At 45.6% G+C, this 23,442-nt stretch overlaps 1 protein-coding gene and 1 long non-coding RNA gene across 38 annotated transcripts in view; one reads left to right on the plus strand and one right to left on the minus strand.

Moving 5' to 3' along the window:
* CELF4 (CUGBP Elav-like family member 4) overlaps positions 1-4,722 on the plus strand; it is a 320,371-nt gene extending 315,649 nt beyond the window's left edge. For 28 of the 37 annotated variants that reach the window (XM_033177907.1, XM_033177931.1, XM_033177915.1 and 25 more), the window contains one exon: positions 3,699-4,722. Coding sequence is in view for 5 of the 37 variants with exons in the window: in XM_033177931.1 (XP_033033822.1) it covers positions 3,699-3,725 (27 nt within the window). In the remaining 32 variants the exon portion in view is untranslated. Of the gene's footprint in view, positions 1-1,612; positions 1,921-3,698 lie in introns of those variants that run through there. The other 9 variants (XR_004429192.1, XR_004429188.1, XR_004429189.1 and 6 more) reach the window with 2 other exon arrangements.
* Positions 1,567-8,194, minus strand: LOC117063969. The gene is made up of 2 exons (XR_004429196.1): positions 4,910-8,194; positions 1,567-1,993 (listed from the first exon to the last, which is right to left on the minus strand). It is a non-coding gene; the product is annotated as an uncharacterized LOC117063969 (long non-coding RNA).
* Between the last annotated feature and the right edge of the window lie 15,248 nt (positions 8,195-23,442).

Here is a 23,442-nt window from a genome sequence, read left to right on the forward strand (position 1 = left end):
AAAGCCTGCAGATCAACCTGGCGCACAGGCCTTGGCCCAGGCCTGAGTGCCACAGGGGAGCAGGGCATCCAGTGCAAGCTCAAGATAACTATGGGGAGGCGTGGAGCTAGGGACCCCAAATCCCAGGTGTGGCAGAGGACTATGAAGTGGTGAGGGGTGGAGAGGTCAACTGAAAGTTGAATCATCTGATGATTCCTGATAGGGAAGAGAACTCATTCTCAACCACTTAGGACTCCACCAGGAAAGAAAGCAGAAGGTTGGGGCCTTGCAGTGGGCCAGGCTGGAAAGCTGTTCATGGAGGGGTGTGGGGTGAGGGGGTGGGAAAAGAGGACGGTGTGGGGAGCAGGGGAAGTCAGCAGAGCAAGAGTGGGAGCAGCAGAGGCTGGAGGCGCTCACCTCTATGCCCCCTGCAGGGGACCCTCCAGCCTTGCACGTGGCCCCCTGCAGGGCATCTCCAGCCCCCCATGTGGCCCTTTTACGGGTCAGGGCTACAGAACCTTTGAAGGGCTTCATGTGCCTAGATGCAGCCTCAGTTTGTCTACACAGGCCACTTGGGAGCAAGGCAAAGAATGTGAGCAAAGAAAGAGGGGAAGGCAATTGCAAGATGAACTTAGTAGTGCCAAGGCATGTTTCTAGAATTCCAAGAACACCGATGAATTTTACCCCAAATCTCAAAATGAACCCTGCTCAGGTTCTGAGGAAAGTAGTTTGAGGTGGAGCTGAAGCGGGGGAGGGCCATAACCTCCACAGTGGGCGCCCTTGTAGCCTTCTCTAGGATGGTGGCCAGGGTGGGTCCACAGGGTGGGAAGGCCGAGCTGCTGCCAGCCTGGGTGGTACTACGGCACCAAAGCATTTTGTAGATGGACCCCGTGGACACAGCAGTTACTGTAGCAAGCCTCTGACCTACCCAGCTGACCAGGGCCACCCTGACAGACATCCCCTGCTGGCCCACAGGCTGCAGTCACAGAAAGCTGAGGAGGGGGGGAGCGCCACCCCTAGGGGAGAGAAAGAATCAAGGGTGATGAAAACCAGAGCACCTGCTCCCTGAGATTGCTTGCCGGCCAAGGTGGTTTGAGGGGCTGTTTTATTTTTTTCTGGCCCCCTTGCCAAACCGCCCATGCCCCCCTCCCCAACGCATGATGGATGCCCTTAGTGGCCCTGTGTGAGGTTCTGCTTCTGTTCACAGTGTATCATGTGTCTGCATAAACAACCGTGTGTGTGTATGTGTGTATGTGTGTGCGTGTGTGTGTGTGCGTGTGTGTGTTGATGTGCCCATGTTTGTCTGCTGGCTTACTCCATCCTTTGAGTTCTTTTCAGTTCTCTTATGATTTGACTGCTGTTCTCTCATCAGAGCTTCTAGATTGATGCTGTGGTCTGGTGCTGTATAAATATATTTTCTTTTTAATTTTGTTTTAACTTCTTCCTTGCCCTCCTTCACCTGACTCCCAGCCCTCCCTGCCCTCCCACACTCCCCAACCCCACCTGCCCTGCCCCACCTCTTCCTTCCCCCACCCACACTCTCTTGTCCTCTCTCTCTCTCTCTACATATATAAATATATATATAAATCTTTTCTTCTTTTGTCATTCAATCAAATTCCAACAACCCAACCAGGGCCAGTCAAATCCACCACAGTCTCGCGCTGAGCTAGGAATAAAGTTCACGTAATCACATGAGAGTGGAGAAAAGTCCCCCATCCGTAAGTTCAAATCAACTCAAAGTTCACAGTGTGACATGATGGCGTCATGTAACAAGGCTAAGAATCGGTTGCATGACAATTGCCGTCAAGTTTCGTGGAGGTGCTGTGATTGGAGCGTTTTTCTTGGATGTTGTATCAGTTGATGATTGGCCAGTCATGATCACACGTGCATTTTCTTGACTTTTGTGCTGCCACAATCTTTTTTGCTGTGCTCATTTTTGTTTCGTTCTTGGTGCTTGCAGTGGTTTTACTTTCTGTTGTTTGGTTTTTCTTGTTCAGCGTTTTTTTATGCTTCTCTAGATGTCACATAGAGAAAAAAACAAAACAAAAGAACAAAAAATAGTCAAAATAAAGATGAATTCCTGAATTATCAAACATGGGATCATTTACCTGTGCAAACCATTATTTTTTTCTTAAAAATAAGGAAAACATCTTAAAAATATCTATGCGTGGTTGATTTACTTGCACTTGAAAATATTGTGATTTTATTTTTTTCTAGAAATTTGGGGGCCTTTTTCAATTGACACTATCCTAGGTCTGGTCTTTCCAGTTAGGTTATTTTCAATCTCACTTCAAAGGGAAAAAAAAAAAACAAAAACAAAAACAAAAAACAAAAACAAAATATCTACAGTAACAGAATGATAAAAACAAAATTCTAAACCAAAAAACTAGAGTACAAAGCCAGAGGCCTCTGCAAGAGAGCCCGGTAACAATTGTAAGGTTTGTATTGTAACCACTTCTGCTAAATTAAATGTGGGGAGGGGAGGCTGGGGACTGGGGACTCGGGAGGGTTTTTTTTGGTTGGTTTGGAAGAAACAGTACTAACAAAAGCAAAATGCACCTTTTTGTTTACAACTGAAAAAGGGTCCTTGACAAGTGTTTTTTAATTTTATTATTATTTTATTTGGTGTTGTAATTGTTTAGACTGCTGTGTACGGTTTGCTGTTTGTTGAATCAACAGTGTGAAAAACCTGCCAGCATGGATTGATATACGCATGACGTTGTCCCCTCAAGTGGGGGCTTTGCAGTTCTAACTTTCTTGATGTAACCAGTCACCCCCATGTATAAGTGGAAGCTGCTTGCTAGAATGGAGATGAGTCTCATTTGTTAATTCACAATGATTAAGCATTCGCCTTTTGATTCTAGTCAGATCATGATTTTTTTTAAAGCAAAACAAAACACCAAAAAGCCACCATTCAAAACAAAATCAAACACTGTCTGAGTTAATTTATTTAAGTTTGATAATTAAATCTCTTCTGACCTTTTTTTAGGTTTTCCCATCCACTCCCTTGAAGTTCTGAATTTCCTCTAAATTCCCTGGCATGTATGAGAAAAGTATTATGTGTGTGTATGTGTGTATATATGCATATACATACACACATATCCATGTATATCCACATATGTGCAGGTGAATATATTCTACACATATATCCAGATATACATATATATACACAGCCTCGCAAATAGTTACTGACCCCGGGAAAGAAGTGGTTGGCTGGAAGCTGGGCAAGGATTCTATAAAATTTGAGTCACGGATGTGTCTTCCTTCTTTCCCTTGAGCTGGGAGGAGGGGGCTGGGCTGCTAGATTTTTCCTATCTTGTTTGCTAGGCTTCTGTATACATATTGTATCTGGGCTAGATCTCTCAGAGACAAGTTCAATTATGAATTAATATCCCACAGTCCCAAATTCTCCCCTTAGATGTAGCTACCCCCAATCCAGAATGCTAAAGTAACCCAAATCAAGAACTTTCTCCCAACAACGAAACCTCAGCTACAACCATCACCACTAGACTTCCCAGTGGTTTCTACTCTGAATAGAAGAGTATATTTCTTTTTAATGTATCATGATCATGACTAATTCTCATACTGGTCTCTCTTCCTTCCCTCCCACCATCCCCTAGAGCTCCCACCCTAACCCCTGAGGCAGGTTCCTATTGGTGTTTGGATGCTGTTTGTGTTTTCCCTCTTGGCTTAATCAGCCCTGATTTTCTTCATTTTAGGGCAGGATGCTGAACGGGCTACATTAAAAAACAAACCTCTCTCTATATATATTTATAAATGAGAACTGTTGGATGACACCTTTGACATATCAGCCAATATCAATCAAGCTGAAGACTCCAGACACTGTCTGTGTGACTGTAACATTTCTTCAAGGAAAGTATAGCGTCTGTGGAGTTCAGAGGGCACGTGTTTGGGGAAAAATATATATATGACATAAGAAGAAGATGAAGAAAAATGAGAAAAAAAAAACACACACAAAAGGCAACTTTAAAACAAAATATCACGAGACCAGACGGGGAGGCTGAAGGGCTGGGAACTGGGAGGAGACGCTGCTTACCGATCCCGGGGCTTTTCCAGCCCATGGGCGCCTGAGGCAGGCTGGGGCAAGTGGTGTGTGGGGCCTGGTCCCCAGGGGGCGGCTGGGAGGCCGCCACTGAGCATCTCTATCTGTCATTCCTTTAGCTATTTAGGGACCAAAGGACCAAACTTTTTATTGCAGATGTGTAGCTCTATGTCAAATAGAGGGGGAATGGAGGACTCCCTCCTTCCTGCCTCATGGCTGTTCTTGAAACAGCTTAGAGCGATTCTATGAAAAAAATGTAATAAAAAATTAAAAAAAAAACAAAAAGCAACAAAAAAACAACAAAAAAAGGAAATATAACGCTTCAGTGCTTTTAAAACAGCAAGATAATAGTTCTTTGATACTTTGAGAGGCGCTTTGATGACCCTCATCCAAGTCTATGACACTTTCCTATGGTTTTCTGTATTCTATGTCTGGATGGAGCTGTTAAGATGAACAAATTGGTGGATATTTGGGGAAAGTAACACAAATCTTAAAACTCATTAACCGTGGAGTGTGAGAAAACAAGGAGGGGACAAACGGGACTTACCAAGCAAGGTCATTGTTGTGAAAAGTCTGTAAATGCTTCTAACTCTTCCCCCTCTTAAAATCCTAATAGTTGTACAGAATTTTAAAAAGGAAAAGTTTAAAATACCTATATAATAGAAGAAAAATTAGAGGAAAGCAAAAAATAAAAAAAAAAAAAAGAAAAAGAAAAAAAAAAACCTATAGAAGTTAGCATTACTGCTAAAATCCCAGATGTTGTAGGACTGTACTTTTGTAGAGTTTAGACAGAGCATCAACCCCTTCTCCCCGCGAGTGCTGTCGGACGCCGTTGTCCCCAAGGGCCAGGCCGAACTCGCCCCACACCTGTGGGCGCCTGGCTGCCTGTCGCCGGTGGAGGCCACGCCATCGGCCGGGAACGGTCGCGTCGCCCGGTCGTCGCTGCCGCCGCCGTCCTCGCCTCTTGCTTCCCTCCGGGAGCTGCGCGCGCTTCACTCACCTTCCGCTTCACTCGCCTTCCACGCTTGCTCCAGAGACTTTCCGGGCAAGGGAGAACTGGGAACTTTCATCTTAAAACGACTAGACAACACACACACAAAAAACCTTAAAAAAGAGAGAGAAAAATAAACAATCTTTGAAGAATTTCTGAAACTGTTTACAAGGAATTTTGAAAAACAGGGATGTTTAAATGATGCCGGCTCTGTTTTTCTGTAAATAAATTTGCATATTTTGTAGGACTTTTAATTGTAATGATAGAGAAAAAAACAAGGAAAACTATTTAATGAAAGCACGATATTTATCTTTGGTAAATGACTTTAGAGCAGTTAAAGACATTGCTTAAAAAACTCAGAATCAGAAAAAACACTGAATTATTTAAGAACACATATATTTTAAAGTATAACATATTTATTATAATTTATTTGCACCCTTGGGAGGATTGCTGTGGCATTCTGCCTCGATTCCTTCTCATTGATGTCCAGGTCATCTGGAGGCCGGGGGTTCTCAGACCTACCATTGTTTCCCTTCAGAAGAACAAATTTCCAGTTCCTCTAGGGCCTCCTGCCTTTCCTTTCTTTCTGTCAATTTTGTTGTTGTTGTTGTTTTTCATTTTCTTTTTTTCTCTTGACTCCTCCTTTTAGGATGTCCAGATGTAAAAAAAAACAAAAAACAAAAAACAAAAAAAAAAAAGAAAAAAAAAGAAAACAGCTGCAGTTCAGTACAACTGCTCTTTTCACACTCAACTCCCTAAAACTCCTTGTAACCTTCTGTAACTATTGGATGACGCTTTCTCCAGCTTAGCCCTAAATAAAGCACAGTTTAAAAAAAAGATTTCTTCATTGGTCTGTGCCTCTCGGACGCTGGCCAGCTGTGCCTCACAGCCCCAAGGCTTGCCCGCTGGAAGTACCTTTGGTTTTCTTTATGGAATCTGCAACACAGGCCCTCATTCTGAGTTTCAGCATGTGAAGCTCTTTCTGGGAGGTGATGGGAACAATAAAAGGAGGTCCTGTTCCAGTCTAGGAAGAATCTCTCTGGACTGGTGTGTGTCTCTGAAAGTCCCCATTGCAAATTCATTCTTCTGGGTTCCTGGAAGAGGTGGCCACAGTGTCCAAGCAGGCCACCGGACCTGAAGGCCGAGCAAGTGTTGGGTTGGGGGGAAGTTATGTGACACCTTAGGGAAGGAGGCAGTGGAGAAAGAGGCCACAATAAAGGAAGAAGGATGAGGATGCAACTCCAAATTTACCAGCAAGCATCTTGCTCTTGGCCTCACACTTCCCGCTGCTTTGGCAGTTTGCAGGGATGGAGGAAACAGGATTCTGGGCCCTCGGTCAGGGTCCTGGTGGGGGCAGGGGTATAGAAAGAAGAGTAGGGGCCCTCCACTGGGGTGTTTCCTGGCATGCTGCCTGTCCTACACTTAGATATGAGCTGCAGAGAGGTTTCCAGACCCAGAATGCCAGGGTGGGAAGGAAGAGCATTAGAGCATTCCAAAGGAGGAAGGACACCATGCAGGACTTGGAGAGGGGTGGCAGGCATCTGGAGAGGAGAGCCCAGACAGCTGCACACCAGCTGCATGCCTTTACCCACTCCTGGCCTGGGACAGACCTTCTTCTCAATCTTCGTTCTCCCACCTCCTTCCCTTCTCCTGCCCTCAGCCCTGCAGTCTGGTCTAGGAATGGGCAGACTCCTTCCCAGGGCCTCCACCTCTCCCCACTGCTGAGACAGGAGGGCTGCCAAATGAGGGGCAAGGAAGCTCAAGGCTTCAGATGCCTGGAGGAGAGAAGACAAGCCCCCGGAAACAAGGGTCGTTGACTGCCTATCAGTCTGCGCCCCCCTGTGGGAGATGGGGAAGTCGCTTCGGTCCCCACCTGTCTCCTCTGAAGGAGGGTATGGAGAGCAGAGCTCAGAGCCCTAGCTACAGAGCAGTGCCTGGACCCCATGCTCCATCCTCTCCTCCTATCTCTCTTCTCAGGGCCAGGGGCCAAGTCTTTGCTTCTGATGCTGGCCTGTGATGCATTAGGCTGGGGAGAAAGATCTTCATGTATCAGCAAATAAGGGAAGGCCTTCAAGTCTTGACCTAAATGTGGACATGGTTCCAAGAGAGAAGGACTGAGGAGACCCCGAATGTCCCCTAAACTAACCCCCCTTTGCTGCTCAACAGGGCTGCAAGTCCAAGTGACAGCCTGCTCTGTCCATTCTAGAGAGCTGCACTTCTTGGAAGAATTAGCCTAAAGGGGCTGGATGTCAGACTGGGTATTATTCTGCCCTGAGAAGAATGGAAGGTGTTTTCTAAGAAATTCTCTGGGGAGTGGGGAGGTGTCTTTAGGTTTTGAGCCTCAGACTAGTCAACATGGTGATTTCTGTTGCATACCTGCAGCTGAAAGAGGACAGCCGCAACCCCCAACCTCTTACTCTTTCAGACCCCATGAAGCCTCCCGGAGATCCCCAAGTGATCTTCCTAGACCTCTCCTGTTTGTGTCCACCGCCCCACTGCATACCATTGTCTCTGGGACATAGTCCTCCCCTACCTCCACTGAAGGTGTTGTGGCTAAAGACTGTAGGCACCCTGGGAGCTGCCACCAGAGATGGGCTGTGAAACCAGCCAGGCAATTTTGCCCTCTTCCGGGTATGGCTGACTGAGAGGGGGGCTGAAAACACTGGAACCAGACATGAACATTCCAGTTATATAAAAGAAACCTTCAATGTAAAAACCGTGCACCAGGTTTCTGATACATGCATAGCACACTTAAGAGAGAATACAATTTATTAACCTCTGGGGGAAAGAGATCCTTGAAAACTTGCTGAAAACTTTGCACATGATTATGGAGAGCTCAGGGATCCCTGAAGGAGAGTATGGAGAGCAGAGCTCTGGTTAAGAACTCCTGATTTGCAGTGTTAGTTAAGAGAACCCAAGACAAAATTCTTGTTCATTTCTGCTTCTATTCTATGGCTTATATTCCTTTGCTGTTATCCTATCTGCAGTGTGTGGTTCCTTCATAGCACCCCTATTTGTAAAAGACCTTTTGCTTATTATTAGAAACTTTTTATTTCAAGCATAATAATCAAGAGTAGAGACACTTGCATAAAGATCCCCATGTAGGGCCGGGCGCAGTGGCTCATGCTTGTAATCCCAGCACTTTGGGAGGCCGAGGCGGGCGGATCACGAGGTCAGGAGATCGAGATCATCCTGGCCTGTCTCTACTAAAAACTTAAAAAAATTAGCCGGGCGCGGTGGTGGGTGCCTGTAGTCCCAGCTAATCGGGAGGCTGAGGCAGCAGAATGGCATGAACCTGGGAGGCGGAGCTTGCAGTGAGCTGAGATCGCGCCACTGCACTCCAGCCTGGGAGACAGAGTGAGACTCTGTCTCAAAAAAAAAAAAAAAAAAAAATCCCCATGTACTCACTACCTAGCTTCAGCATACCTCAACTCACAATTACTTTGACAAAAATCCCAGGTATCAAGTCATTTCATTGCTAAATGCTTCCATTTCCCCTTAATGTTTTCCATGCTGCACTGATGTCTGCCAGCTGGCTCTGGCCTGTTGGGCAGCTGTAACCTTGCTGTGGCAGCCCCTGGGGCACTTGGCCTTCATAGCCTCACCACAGCCTTATCCTGGGGTGGAACTGGCTCCTGGTGGGAGCCCCAGCCCCCTCTTCAGGACCTCCCCAGGGCAACTGCACCTGTTCCCAGCAGCACTTTCAAAGCCCTTCCAGCTCTTTCTCCACACCTTTGTAGTCACAGCTTCTCTCTCTTTTCTCTTTCTTCTCCTCCTTCTATCTTCCTATCTCTGTGATGCTAGTATGAAAAAGTTATGTTTATTGAGACCTTTCATTTAACGTTCCCATCTCCCTTGGTGTTTTCCTAAAGATCTGACCTTTTTCCTGTTCTAAGGAGAGAAACAGAAGACATACTAGAGCTTCCCCACTCATGCAAGCACTGCCAGGGCCTCCATCCTCCAGGACTGCTGCTGCTCTTCTGGGCAAAGCTGCAGATCCCCATAGCACAGGGTCTGCCGGGCTAGTGTTTGAATTACAGTGGGTAAAACACAGATGAACATTCCCCACCTTGCTTGCCCACTTGGTAAAGTGGATAAGGGACAATATGGCAGTGAGCTTAAGGGGCCCAGCGCAAAGTGACAGCATCAGACTTGGCTGTGAATGCCATTTGACTATTTACCGAAATGGAACCCACCCCCAGATCAAAATTATTAGCTACTGTTGACGTACTACCTTCAACAGACTAGTGAGTTCTGGCAGTTGGATATTCAGTCAATATTGATTCATTCCTGCATTAATGAGTGAATAAGGAAGGAAGGAATGGACAAATTACTGACGGCTGAAGGCATGTCCCAAAAAGGCAGGCATTCTGGAAATGCTCTTTAAGTAGTGATAGCATGTGGAATAAGTGTATAGTCAACACACCCTCCCATCCCTAGATAAATGCTTGCAAGTATAAGATTTTTATTTTAACTTTCTAGTTTCCTCCCCCTACTGACCCTCCATTTCTCTAAGCTGCCCTCCCTTCTCTCCTCAAGTCCTCCCCTTGGTTACCGCCAGTCTCTGGTCTCCAACATTCCCAGGTGTCCTGGGACTTGCTAGTGACAGAGTGAAAGCCTGGAGAGCCAGCACCAGCTCCCCAGGGCCCTCTATATCACCCTGTCTCCCTCCTCCTGCCAGCCTGTTTGCCTCTTCAGGAAACTCTGAGCGTCTCCATCTCTGCTTCTGCCCTTTGTGGAGCTCTAATCAAGACTTTTCCCAGACTAGGAGGGGGATGGAAAGATTAGGGTATCAGAGTGAAAAAGGCATGGACTTTGACTTCAGGCCAGGATTCAAATCACAGTTCTCTCTAATACCTTCTGTGTCACTTTGGAAACATTGCTTAACCTCTCTGAGCCTCAATTTCCTTATCTCTAAAATGGGGATAATACCACCCCCAAGAGTGTTGAGGAGTGAACAAGGGACAGCCACACTCAGCTACATTCCACCCCAAGGATTATCAGAGAGGCAAATTTCTTACAGCACAGATACTAAGAACGAATGGCTCAGGCTGCGATCCCATCCTCCTTCCCTTTTCTTAATTCCATCCTATTGACAACCCACCTCCCAACAAAAGCAAACTTGAACTTGACACAAGACCACTTTAGGTCATTTTTTTGTGAAGTCCAGTCAGTCTATGCCACTCCCAGAGAATTCCTGTCATGCTGAGGTGCACACACCTCTGCCTCTCACTGCTCTTTTCCGGGGACCCCAATTAGCTGACATTCCTGCGCCCCTGCTGCTCTCTTTGCCCTTTCCTTTCCCAAGAGCATTCCCAGGGCAACTGTGGCTGCTGATGTCTGCAGCCTTCCTCCTCTGGGCTCACATGGCCTCAGGCTGCATACTAATTTGGTCTTTGCATTTTAAAAATTTTTATCTATTTTTTTGAAAAATATATTCATATATTTCAAAATTCAAAACACAGAAAAAGGAAACAATGAAGTTCTTCCCACCCCTGAATCCAGTCATCCATTTCTTTCCCTAGCAGCAGCCAGTGTTGCCAGTTCTTGTTTATCCTGCTCTTTAAGTGTGGGCATGGAGTGTATAGGTGGAAGGAACTCAGCTGTCATCCTCATTTTCACTGAGGAGACCCAGAGCCAGGCAGTGATGTGCCCAGGCTCCTGTAGCTGCCCCATGTGACTCCCAAGAGGTAAGCCCAGGCCTTGGGATGCTTGGGACCCACTGGCTGAACAGAGACATCAGGGCCGTCCAGTCACCTCTTACCATTTGGGCATCATTCATTGAGGCACGGGTGTAGCTGTCTTTTATGGGGTGCTGCTCTGTACTAGCCGCTGCATTAAGAACTGCTTAGTTATAATCTCATCGAATTCTCACAATAATTCTGTGATGCAGATGTTATTACCCTAATTTACAGATGCAAAAACTGAGGCTCAGAGAGGTTAAGTCCCTCACCTAAATTACCTAGAATCAGCACTCAAGTCCAGGTCTATCTGCATGGCTGTGCCGTTGATCTCTACATCACATCTCCCTCAGTTGTAAACTCTGCACAGTCACTCCCCTCCAGCCCTTCTCTCATGTCTCCTACTACCTTCTTTATTCTGACTTTTTTTCTCAACAACCCCAATTTCACCTTTAAGAAATGGCAGCATCTATATTGATCTAGGTACCAATCCTTTTCTTCCCTTCTCTCCTTGATAGAGCTGGAGGTCTTAAAGGTGAGTAACAAGTTAGTAAACATGTTGCTAATGGGTGCATAAGTCCCCCTCCCTGGTAGCACTTGCTGGTTATAGGGACAGACGGGAGCTTTTATTATTAACAAGGAGAGAAAATTAAATTGAAATAAATATAATATTTATTAACATTTTATGGAGCTACCTGAAGTTCAAAAGCCTTTTGAGCTGCGTCAGTCATTTCCCCCAGTACACTTAACTCCGGAGAAAATGATAAGCAAATTCTTAAGATCAGTGCAAACTGGGGGTGCTCAACTGGGTTTGCACTGATCTTAAGAACTTGCTTGGGGGTGCTCAACTGGGTTTGCACTAATCTTAAGAATTTGCTTATAAAAAAATTAAGCTTATTGGCAGGGCGTGTTGGCTCATGCCTGTAATCACAGCACTTTGGGAGGCCAAGGTGGGAGGATCACAAGGTCAGGAGATCGAGACCGTCCTGACTAACACGGTGAAATCCATCTCTACTAAAATACAAAAAAATTAGCCGGGCGTGGTGGCACATGCCAGAAAAATGCCAGCCTCCCATCCCAGCTACTTGAGAGACAGGCAGGAGAATCGCTTGAACCTGGGAGACAGAGGTTGCAGTGAGCCGAGATTGTGCCACTGCACTCCAGCCTGGAGACAGAGTGAGACTCCATCTCAAATAAATAAATAAATAAATAAATAATAAAATAAATAAATAAATAAAAAATGTTTAAAAATTAGGCTTTTTAAAATAAAGGGGAAAATTCAGCCATTTGTGAAGGCCCCATACTTCACTAATTGAGGCACAAAGATGCCTCTTGTCTTCAGGGTCTCCAACATGATTCATTGTTGCTCTTGCCACTCTGTCCTTACCTATTCCTGGGGCCCAGCTCAGGGAGCCATGGGCATTGGGATGGCAGGAAATCCAGTGGACCCAGGGGCTGTCAACCTTGTTTCCCTTCCATTTTCTGCTTTCCTCATGGAAACCAAGGAGGGGCTTCACGAGCAGGACAACTGTGGGTCATTTCTGGCCTGCATGGGCAGGATGTGGGCTTCTGCTAAGGAGATCCAACACACATGCCTAGGCTTCTCACTGCACTCCAGTCCTACACAGGGTCTCAGATCCCACTGTTACGTCTTTTTCTTTGGGTTAGACCTAGGCTTCATTAGTTCTGCTTTTAAAATGAAAACTACTTTGGCATGGGGAGTAATTTTTTCCCTAACCTGCTGAACCAATATTTATAGTGTACCTACTGAGCACAGCACTGCACTAAGGATTAGAGGTGAAGAGATGGAGACAGCACACACTGGGCACCTTCCAGGCCCAGCGTGAGGTATGTTGTGGGTATTATCTCTAATCCTGTAATTCTGCAAGGTGCTATCACCCTACCTTACAGATGAACAAACAGGCTTGGATAAGGTAGGTAACTTGCCCCAAACCACACTGTAAGAAAGTCATGGAGCCAGGATTCAAAATCAGCTGCACTAATTTCCCCATGAGGTTCCCTGACAAGCAAAAGACAACTGCACACTAGCGTGTGGGAACTGTGTTGGGGCCCAGGACAGCCCGGAGGAGGGAAGGCAAGTGGCCCTGTCTGGGAGAGTGGAGACACCTGGGTCAGGTTTTGTAGGGTGCGTGGGTGTTACATGGACTCCATGGGAGGGGTCATGGAGGAACAAAGGACCCCAGACCTTCTGAAGAACTGCAAGATGTCTTAGGTAGGCTGGGAATATGCTGGGGGAAGACACAAGGCCTTGCTTCAAAACAATCTACTTATCATCTAGACACTGTCCTGGTTACTTCAGGGACACCATCCCAGTTAATCTTCCCAGCAATACTGGGCCCTATTTTACAGACGAGCTTATATGCTGTATGAAAGTCACATGAACCCCAGAACTGGGATTTGAACCCAGGTCTCCCTTATGGCAGACGCTGTGTACGTAATCTTCATGTTACGTTGGAAGAAGCTACCTATTCAAGGCACATGCATAATGGCTCTTGCCTCAAAAGCCTCTTTGCTGATTGTGTTTCCAAGCCTCAAACAGAGACACACAGCCTATCCACAGGGCAGAAAAGTGGCGTCAGGCCTGTCCTGGAAAGGCTCAGACCTCTCTGGCCTCAGATCCCTCCTCTGCAAAGTGAGCAGGCAGCCTGGGTCTCAGGGATTTGGCCCCACTTCAGTGCACCTGAAGCTCTCTGCCAAGTGCCTGAAGCTCTCTGCCAAGTGCTGAGAAAGGGCACTGGTGAAGAGAGGTCAGAGGAGATGTGTGACCGTGAGTGCCCTCATCCTTGCTCTGGGCATGAGAGTCAGCCTAGAATGAGGGAGTTTGGCACAGGGTTTTATCCTCCACTGTATTCTGCTCTTGATTCTGGGCAGAAGATAGCTCCTGCCTTGCCCTCAGTGCTGAGTGACCTTAAAGCATCCCCTTTGAGAGTATTGTGTGTCTTCAGCATTGACTTCGATATCTGGCATGGGGTATGCGCCAGTGTTTGCTGAATGAACAAGAAGAGGTGGGGAGTGGAAGCAGGGATGCCTTCTACAGGCCTCTTCTGAAGCACCCTAGGCCTAGCCCACTCTTTGCAGGGACTCTCTGCCCCATGTTGCCCCAACTCTGAACAGGGATCAAAAGAAAGCCTGGTGGTTCAGGTCTTCCCAGTACTCTGGGAGCTCCTGGGATGACAGGCATTCAGGGCAGAGTCTCACTGGGGCCCTCAAATATGGCATATGGACACAGATTCTCATGCCATTCCAGATTTCTGGTCATCCAAATTCTTCCTGTCCTTAAGTCCTAGCCCGGGGTCCACCTGCTCCAGGGGGTCTATTGGAAACTGAGCACCTGTTTTCTGACTTTCTAGTGCCCTGAGTGGGAACCACTTCACTGGGCTCTTGTTCCCATGCTGTTGTGTGTTGTTCTGTATGTAGTTATTGCCCTAGCTAATGGCCCCGAGGATCAGAAGTAAATGGTCTGTTTCCAGTCTCTCTCCTAGCAGTGGACTGGTCAAAGAGAGTAGGCAGGGGCAAAGTAGAAGACTAAGGATTTAAATGCAATGTGCTGAAACATCAGTGGGTGATAAAAACAAGTGGGTAAAAAAAGGTATCAGAAACAATATTTACATAGCCTCAAAGTATACCCCCACAAGATACTTATACATTACAAAGGGAAAGTTAGTACTTTTATTATATAAGGAGAAACCTGGCAGATACCACCTTAACCAGGTGATCAAAGCTAGTGTCATCTGGAATGTAACATGTAACAAATGCTAGCATGGGCCTCCTGGTCAGATGTGCTCAAAAGGAGACTATCACTTATTCTTGCTGAGAATGCATAACCGGAATCTAATCATAAGGAAACACGACAAACCCAAAATGTTCTATGATGTAAATGGCTTGTGCTCATTTAAAGAGATAAGACAACCAAATGCAACCTGTGATCCTGGGCCAGAATTTCTTTTTTTTTGTTTTTGTTGTTTGTTTGTTTTTGGTTACAAAGGATATTAGTTCAACAACTGGCAATATTTAAATAAGATCAGGTACTGTGTCGGCATTAATTTCTTAATTTTGATACCTGTACTGTGGTATAAAAGAGGCTGTCCCTGTTTAGGAAATATATGCTGAACTTTTTGGGGAAATAAGGGTGTTAGGTCAGCAATTTACTCTCAAATGTTTCCAGAAAAAAGTAATAATACAGTATGTATATGTGTGTGAGAGAGTGTATGATAAAGCAAACAAATTAAATGTTAACACTTGGGGAATATGAGTAAAGGGTATAAAATAATTCTTTGTATTATTTCTAAAACTTCTCTGTAAGTCTAACTTCAAAATAAAATGTATGAAAAAAAAATGGCTGGTGTGAACATTAGCTGGGTCAGCCTGGGGAGAGTGGTCAGTCATGTGGACCAGGCATTGCAGAGACCAGTCCCCACCCGCTTCCTTCCTTAGACAATGTGCTGGGTAACATGAAAGGAGAAACCCCCAAACATAGACATGGGAAGCTTGCAACCTCAGCAGTCCCAGCAGCATGATCAGGCCACCATGGTTTCTCCTCTAGCCCAGTAAAAATCACTAGCCATGGCTCAGAAACAATTGGGGATGCCCTTCCCACCCCATCCCCAGAAGCAGCCTGACTGGCCAAACAAGAAAATAATATCACTAGTTGTTCAGTTCTGAAGAAAGGGACAGATTTAGAAATACTAGAGGTGGAGGATGGAGGCTGGGGTGGGGAGGACAAGAAAGAAGGGCAGAAGTTACCCAGAGGCACCCCTCATGGAGGCAGATGGCCATGTGGACCACCACTGAGGTCCCAACTCTGGAACGGCTCTCAGCGCTGCCTGATGCTGACACTCCTCAAGACTGAGATCTGGAGAGCCAGGGCCATTGAGGCAGAGGCGTCTTAAGAAGCCAGGACCTTGTATGGGGGATGAGGTTCTAGGCTGATGGGAGAAACAGAGGTAAACGACATTCTCAAACTGAGGCAAGTGTGGCAGTAGGGTGCCCTGCTGGAGGCACTGCCTGAGGTGGTGACAAGTGCGGGAGGCAGCGATGGTTGGGAGCTGGCAGGCCCAGCTTCCCAGCTCTGCCTATCATGGAATGCCCCACTCTCTGTGCTTCAGAGGGGCCCACTGCTCCTTGCCAGTCTCCAGATAAATTACAGCCACCTGATATGTATAAAGAGGTTTGCAGTTGTTTACTCAGCAGGTGCATGAGCATCCTTTCATCAGATCCCCATAGATACTGTGCCAGGCAAGGCAGGCATGCATACATGTGCTCTCTATGTTTTGTAGACAGAGGCACTGAGTGGTGACGGGACTTGTGCAATGTCACACAGCTACAGAGAAAGAACTTAAACCTAAGCCTCTGACGGAACACTAAGTAAACTGCTGCCAAGGATTGCAGTCTGTGCAGGTCTCATGGGCCTATGCAAGCATGAGCCTTGCTGCTCCTCCAAGTTTAAACACCAAGCCTAGCATTCAAGGCTGTCCATGAGCTTACTACCTTGGGGTTCTTTTCTCCATGGCTTTGAACACAGTGCTCCTCCACTTGGGAAAATTCTGATGGAAGACCCTGATCCAGTGGTTACTGCTCAGGGCTCTGTGACTGCACTGACCTCAGGGAACTCTTAATTGCAGCTCAACTTGACCTTCTGCCTTACTGCCCTGTCCTCTGCTGGAAGTCTGGAGCTATGTTGCTGAACTTTGGCTAGCACATAGTGGACAGTCAGAAAACGCTTCAGAATTCACCCAAGACCAGTGATTCCTGAATTTTTTTTGGATCACAGATCCCTTTGAGAATCTGGTGGAAGCTATGAATCTTCGGATCCAGGTGAGCTCTCAGGTGAAGACTGAGGTGAGGAGAGGGTGCTATATGCAGCGCAGCTCTCTGCCCAGACTGATGTTCCTGGCAGGGCTTTGATACCATGTGGAAAGACAGCTTCTCTTTCCAACAGAGCCCCACTCCCACACCTGCCCCTGGACAGGACAGCGCAGAAGGCCACTAGGATGCCCCATTTCTATGCACAAAGGCTGTCCCTAAGCTCAGGTGGGAGATTGAGAGGATGCAACCACTCAATGCCTGTTCCTTCCATCTGGCTAAGAAGCAAGCAGAGAGGCAGGGAGAAGTTCTGCTTGTGATCACTGCTCCCAAGTCCTTTCTCAGACTCATCGCTGCTCAACTGCTTTTTTTTCCCTCCAACACAGTAAATCTCATTCTATTATTCTCCAACTTGTAGTAAGCTGTGTCATTTTGAGAAGAAATACATAATGGTATATTAGAAGAATCATGGATCTTCTCATTCATGCTTAGAAAAAATTTATTACAATGTAAGAAAGTCTGAATAGCATGAATTTATTATAATGATTTAACACTTCTAGCACTTGAGTTAAAAATGCCCTTCCATAAATAACGGTCCCTGGAAAACATAGCAAATTTACACAGTTTACCATTTCCCAATGTTATATAAATCCAACAAGCTTAAATCACCTGCAGCTGAGAGGAGAACACAGGAAACTGGAGCTGTGAAGTTCATCCCATCCCAATGGACAGCAGTGAGGAGTGAGAGTCAGTCTCCCTTCCTCCGGCTCCCTCATCTCAGCACGGGACTGGCCAATCTCAGCACTTAAAGAATGGGGAGAAGAACAGGGTGGGGCAGCACCTGGAAGAATCAAGGAGGGCAAACACCAATCTTATAGGTGCAGAACAGGTGAAGGGCACGGGCCTAGGGCATCCTGGCAGAAGTCAGGCCATGGGCCATTGTTTGTGTGCTGGTGCCAGGAGGTGTCAGTTAGGGCTGCTTGACTTTGGCCTGCAAGGAAGAAGGGAGGGAGAGGCCAGCTCTGATGTCCTGGTTAGATCTCGAACAGGGCCTGTCCTCTGGCCAACCACCTCTTCTACTTTCTTACAAACACCAACACTGCTTCCTACTCCTGGGCCTTCTGGTTCCTCCGTGTTCCAAGGACCTCCCTCTCTGCACTCCCTCTGGCTCCACTGGACACCCTGCCTTACCCTACTTTCATGGACACTGTGGCCTCATCATTCTTGTTTTCATCTGGGCTAGTTTCCAGGTCTACATCAGCATTCCAGGCACCAAACCTGTAAGGTAGAAATGGTCACTTCTCATCTTAACAAATATTTTTATGCATTATTATACACAAGGCTTAGAGAATATAGGCAACTTGCCGAAATCTACACAGCTCACAAGTGGTAAGGTTGGGTTCTCCAAAGTGAATATATGTTCTCTTTGAACACTTTACATTCTAATAGGGTAGACAAACAGTGCACACAGCAATATGGGACAGATTGAGGTGGGCTATAACAAAGGCTCTACAGAGTTCTATGGGAACCAAGAGTATATACTGATGCCGCAGAGATTAGGAAACTTCCATGGAAGTGATAACTGAGCTAGGTCTGGAAAGATTCACCCGAGAGAGAGGGACCTGGAAAAGTCACATAGGCAGGAAACAGCAGTGTGTCCTTGGGAGACGGCCAAGGGCTGTGAGCTGCAGAGGGGAGAAGGGAGGGTAAGAGGCTGAGAGTTCCGATGTGCCACTCTAAGGGGTACACTCGTTTCCTGTAAGCAGTGGCGGACTTGTGGATTTTTAAGCAGCAAAGTTACAAATCTTAGATTTGTAAGAAAGAAAATGCTAGTGAATGTGGAGATGGGACTGAAGAGGGAGCAATGGAGGTATCTCCCAGCCCCACCAGTCCTCTGAGTATGGCCCCTACTTTCTACTTTCTTTAGAGAGCTGCAAGAAGGCAGGCAGGAGTAGTCCAAAGGGTACCGGACTTTGGGGTCACAGAATTGTTATATTTTCTTCCTCCCTCCTATGTGCCTACCCATCCACCTATTCGATAAATAATGTTTGGGAGCCTATAACGTGCCAGGAGCCATGCTGAAATCTGAGGAATTAGTGATGAGTAAGAATGATCTTTTTCTGGCCATCCTGGGGCTTACAGACTGAAGGAGAAATCGCAAAAGTAAACAGGCCATTCCAGCACAGTAAGAATTGTGATAAAACATGTACAGAGGGCAGATAAAGCTCCTAAGGTCAGGAAAAGGATATTACAGTGCCTTTAGGAACTACCGGAAGCTCAGGGTGGCTGAAGCATGGAAGTTAAGAGGAATAGAGTAGGAAAAGAGGGCTGGAAGTCTAAAGGCTGCAGTGGGCCATATCACCAACACCCTTGGGCAGAAGTACAAACACAGAGGGCAGTGGGAAACTAACTAATGCTTTAGGCCAGGGTGTGACATGATATGGGTAGCTTTATGGAGAATAATAGGTTACACTTACTGAGTGCTTATTATATCCTATGCTGAACACTCTACCTGCGTTAGTGCATTTAACCTTCACAATAACTTCATGAGGTAGGTTCTGCTGTGATCCCCATTTAAAGATGAGTGAGGCAGAGAGAGTCAAATGTTCTAGGATGAATCCAGGCCATCCGGCAGGAAGACCAATAAAGAAACTGTTGTACTAGAGAAGCATCAGCAAAGATAAGAGAGAAGTGGGTAAGTTTAAAAACAGGAAGTGAACTTGATATTTTTTTTTTTTTTTTTTTGAGATGGAGTCTTGCTCTCTCACCCAGGCTGGAGTGCAGTGGCACGATCTTGGCTCACTGCAACCTCTGCCTCCCGGGTTCAAGTGATTCTCCTGCCTCAGCCTCCTGAGTAGCCAGGACTACAGGCACGTGCCACCATGCCCAGGTTTTTGTATTTTTACAAATACAAAATACAGAGACGGGATTTCACTGCGTTAGCCAGGATGGTCTCGATCTCCTGACCTCATGATCTGGCCGCCTCAGCCTCCCAAAGTCTGGGATTACAAGTGTAAGCCACCGCGCTCGGACGGACTTGATACTTCTTGAACATTGACTAGAAATAGGAAAGAGAGGGGAAGAAGTGAAAAATGACCCTCCTACCCTACTTTCTGAGTTTGAATTCTATTTCTAGTTGGTGACCTTGGCAAGTTTTGCTAAACTTCATATTCATTATTGGTGCAAAAAATCACCCTCAAGTTTTAGGTGTGCATAGATGTATACCTGGCCTCATTACATAAAGGATATGATGTACCTTACAAGAATAACCCATATAATGGGATAATTTTGAAAACTATGAAAAAAGGCTTCATCTCATAAGGACTGAATAAGATGTTGCACAGGGCCCAGCTGAGGATCTGGCGCACAGTTAAGTGCTTCAGGAGTTTTCGATGCTTGCCTGGCACCCACCGGCCTCCACTCTACATGCTCAACATTCTGGATTCCTCTCCTCCTCCCACAGGGTCTGGGTGTTCATCCTTCTTTCCTAATTCTATCACTTCCAGGTCATGACCCCACAAAGACATACAGGCATACCTCAGAGATATTGTGGGGCTAGTTCCAGATTGCCACTATAAAGCATATATCACAACAAAGGAAGTCACACAAATTTTTTGTTTCCCAGTGCATATAAAAGTTATGTTCACGCAACTGTAGTCCACTGTAGTGTGCAACTGAATTGTGACTAAAAACAATCAACACATATTAACTTAAAATACTTCATTGCTAAGGATCATCTGAGCCTTCAGTGGGTTGTAATCTTTTTTTTTCTGAGATGGAATCTTGCTCTCTCTCCTAGGCTGGAGTGCAATGGTGCAATCTCAGCTCACTGCAACTTCTGCCTCCTGGGTTCAAGAGATTCTCCTGCCTCAGCCTCCTGAGTAGCTGGGATTACAGGTGCCTGCCACCGCACCCAGCTGATTTTTGTATTTTTTAGTAGAGACGGGGTTTCGCCATGTTGGCCAGGCTGGTCTTGAACTCCTGACCTCAGGTGATCCACCTGCCTTGGCCTCTCAAAGTGCTGGGATTACAAGCATGAGCCACCATGCCCGGCTGGGGGTTGTAATCTTTTTTGGCTCATGGAGGGTCTTGCCTTGATGTTGATGGCTACTGACTGATCAGTGTGGGTTGCTGATCAGTGTGGTTGTAGCAATTTCTTAAAATAAGACAACAATGAAGTTTGGCACATAATTGACCCTTCCTCTCAGGAAAATTTATCTGCAGCATGTGATGCTACTGGATAGCATTTTACCCACTGTAGAACATCTTTCAAAATTGGAATCAATTCCCTCAAACCCTGATGCTGCTTTATTAAATTTATATAATATTCTAAGTCCTTTGTTGTCATTTCAATTATGTTCATAGCATCTTCACCAGAAGTAGATTCCATCTCAAGAAACCACTTTCTTTGCTCATCCAGAAGAACCAGCTCCTCATCCGTTCAAGTTTTATCATGAGATTGCAGCAATTCAGTCATATCTTTAGCTTCACTTCTAATTCTAGTTCTCTTGCTATTTCCACCACATCTGCAGTGACCTCCTTCATTAAAGTCTTGAATCCCTCAAAGTCATCCATGAGGATTAGAATCAACTTCTTCCAAACTCCTGTTAATCTTGATATTTTGACCTCCTCCCATGAATCACAGATGTTCTTAATGGCACCTAGGATGGTGAATCCTTTCCAGAAGGTTTTCAATTTACTTGGCAGAAATCCATCAGATAAATCATTATCTATGGTAGCAATAGCCTCAAAAATGTATTTCTCAAACAATAAGATGTGGAAAGTTGAAATTACTCCTTGATCCATGGGCTGCAGAATAGATGTTGTGTTAGGAGGCATGAAAACAACATTCATCTTGTAAGTCTTCATCAAAGCTCTTGGGTGACCAAGTATATTGTAACAACAGTCATATTTTGAAAGAAATCTTTTAATCTGAGCAGTAGGCCTCAACAGTATGCTTAAAATATTCAGTAAACCATGCTGTAAACAGATGTGCTGCTATACAAGCTTTGTTGTTCCTTTTATAGAGCACGGGCAGAGTAGATTTAGCATCATTCTGAAGAGCCCTCGGATTTCCAGAATGGTAAATGAGCAATGGCTTTAACTTAAAGTCACTAACTACATTAGCCCCTAACAAGAGAGTCAGTCTGTCCTTTGATGCTTTGAAGCCAGGCATTGACTTCTCCTCTCTAGTTATGGAAGTCCTCAATGGCATCTTCATCCAACAGAAGGTTGTTTCATTTACATTGAAAATGCATTGTTTAGTGGAGCTACATTCATCAATGATCCTAGGTAGATCTTCTGGATAAATAACTTGCCATAGCTTCTACATCAGCACTTGCTGTTTCACATTATACTTTTATATTATGGAGATGGTCTCTTTCCTTAAACCTCTGCTAGCTGCAAGCTTTTCATCTACAAATTCCTCATCTAATGGAGATGGTCTCTTAACTTCCTCATCTCTCTCAGCCTTCAGAGAATTGAAGAAAGTCAGGGCTTTGCTCTGGATTAGGCTTTAGTTTAAGGGAGTGTCCATACAAAAAAGTTTTGAATGGGCCCAGGCGCGGTGGCTCACGCCTGTAATCCCAGCACTGTGAGAGGCCGAGGTGGGCGGATCATCTGTGGTCAGGAGCTTGAGACCAGCCTGACCAACACGGAGAAACCCCGTCTCTACTAAAAATACAAAATTAGCTGGATGTGGTGGTGCATGCCTGTAATCCCAGCTACTGGGGAGGCTGAGGCAGGAGAATTGCTTGAACCTGGGAGGTGGAGGTGTGGAGGTTGCGGTGAGCTGAGATTGCGCCATTGCACTCCACCCTGGGCAACAAGAGCGAAACTCCGTCTCAAAAAAAACAAAAACAAAAACAAAAACAAAGTTTTGCATGGATCTTCATAGCCGCATTCTTCATCATAACAACAACAACAATAACAAAATGGGGAACAACCCAAACATCCATCAACTGATGAATGTATAAACAAAAATGTCATATATTCATATGATACCGTATTAATTTGGCAATCAAAAGGAACCATGTATATGTGACAGCATGGATGAACCTTGAAAACAATATGCTGTGAAAGAAGCTGGTCACAGAAGACCACATAGAATATGATTTCATTAATATGATGTGTCCAGATAGATATGCAAATGTATAGACACAGCAAGTCAATGGTTGCCTAAGGCTGGCAGTATGGAGGGTGACTGCTAAAGGGTATGGGTTTCTCTTTGGGGTGATGAAAATTGATTTTCTAAAATTGATTGTGGTGATGGTGGCAACTCTGAATATACAAAGACCACTGAACTGTACACTTTAAATAGGTAGACTGTACAGTATTTGAATAAATCTTATAAGGCTATTACCAAAAAAAAAAAGTAAAAAAAGGAAGTAGTGTCTATGGGCTTTGGTTGCTGATTGGCCAGGAGTGCTGAAAAGTCAAGAGTAAAAACTTGACTTTGACTCACCTCTTTAAACTGGGCTTGGGTGAAAGCCAGTTTGTGAGGTATTAAGGGGCAATGAATCCAAGACTGCTCCCTTTAGAAGTCTTGTTGTAAAAGGAAAGAGAGAACCACAATAGTGGAAAGAAGGGATGAGAAAGTCAGATGAAAGTCTGGGCTATTCACAGGGTATTTTTTTCAAATTACAGGGGATCTTACAGTTGATTGAAGTCCCTTCATTTCCAGACTGGGTCTCCAGATTCCTAAACACCCAAATGGTGTTGCCAGTAATCTATGAGCAATTTTCATTTTCAGTTTGGGAGCTGTTTCAGTAATGATTCTGTTCCTGCTACCTGTGCCTTGGAGGGGCAGGTGTGAAGTCTCCTTATTCAGGCGCAGGTGCCAGCCTGGCTTTGTCTCTGTCTTAGTTGAATCCACAGGTGTGATCTCAGAATTGAACATTTTAGGC

Source organism: Trachypithecus francoisi, unplaced genomic scaffold (assembly GCF_009764315.1).
Source record: "Trachypithecus francoisi isolate TF-2019V2 unplaced genomic scaffold, Tfra_2.0 Lachesis_group19, whole genome shotgun sequence".
In the NCBI taxonomy this organism is placed as follows: domain Eukaryota; kingdom Metazoa; phylum Chordata; class Mammalia; order Primates; family Cercopithecidae; genus Trachypithecus; species Trachypithecus francoisi.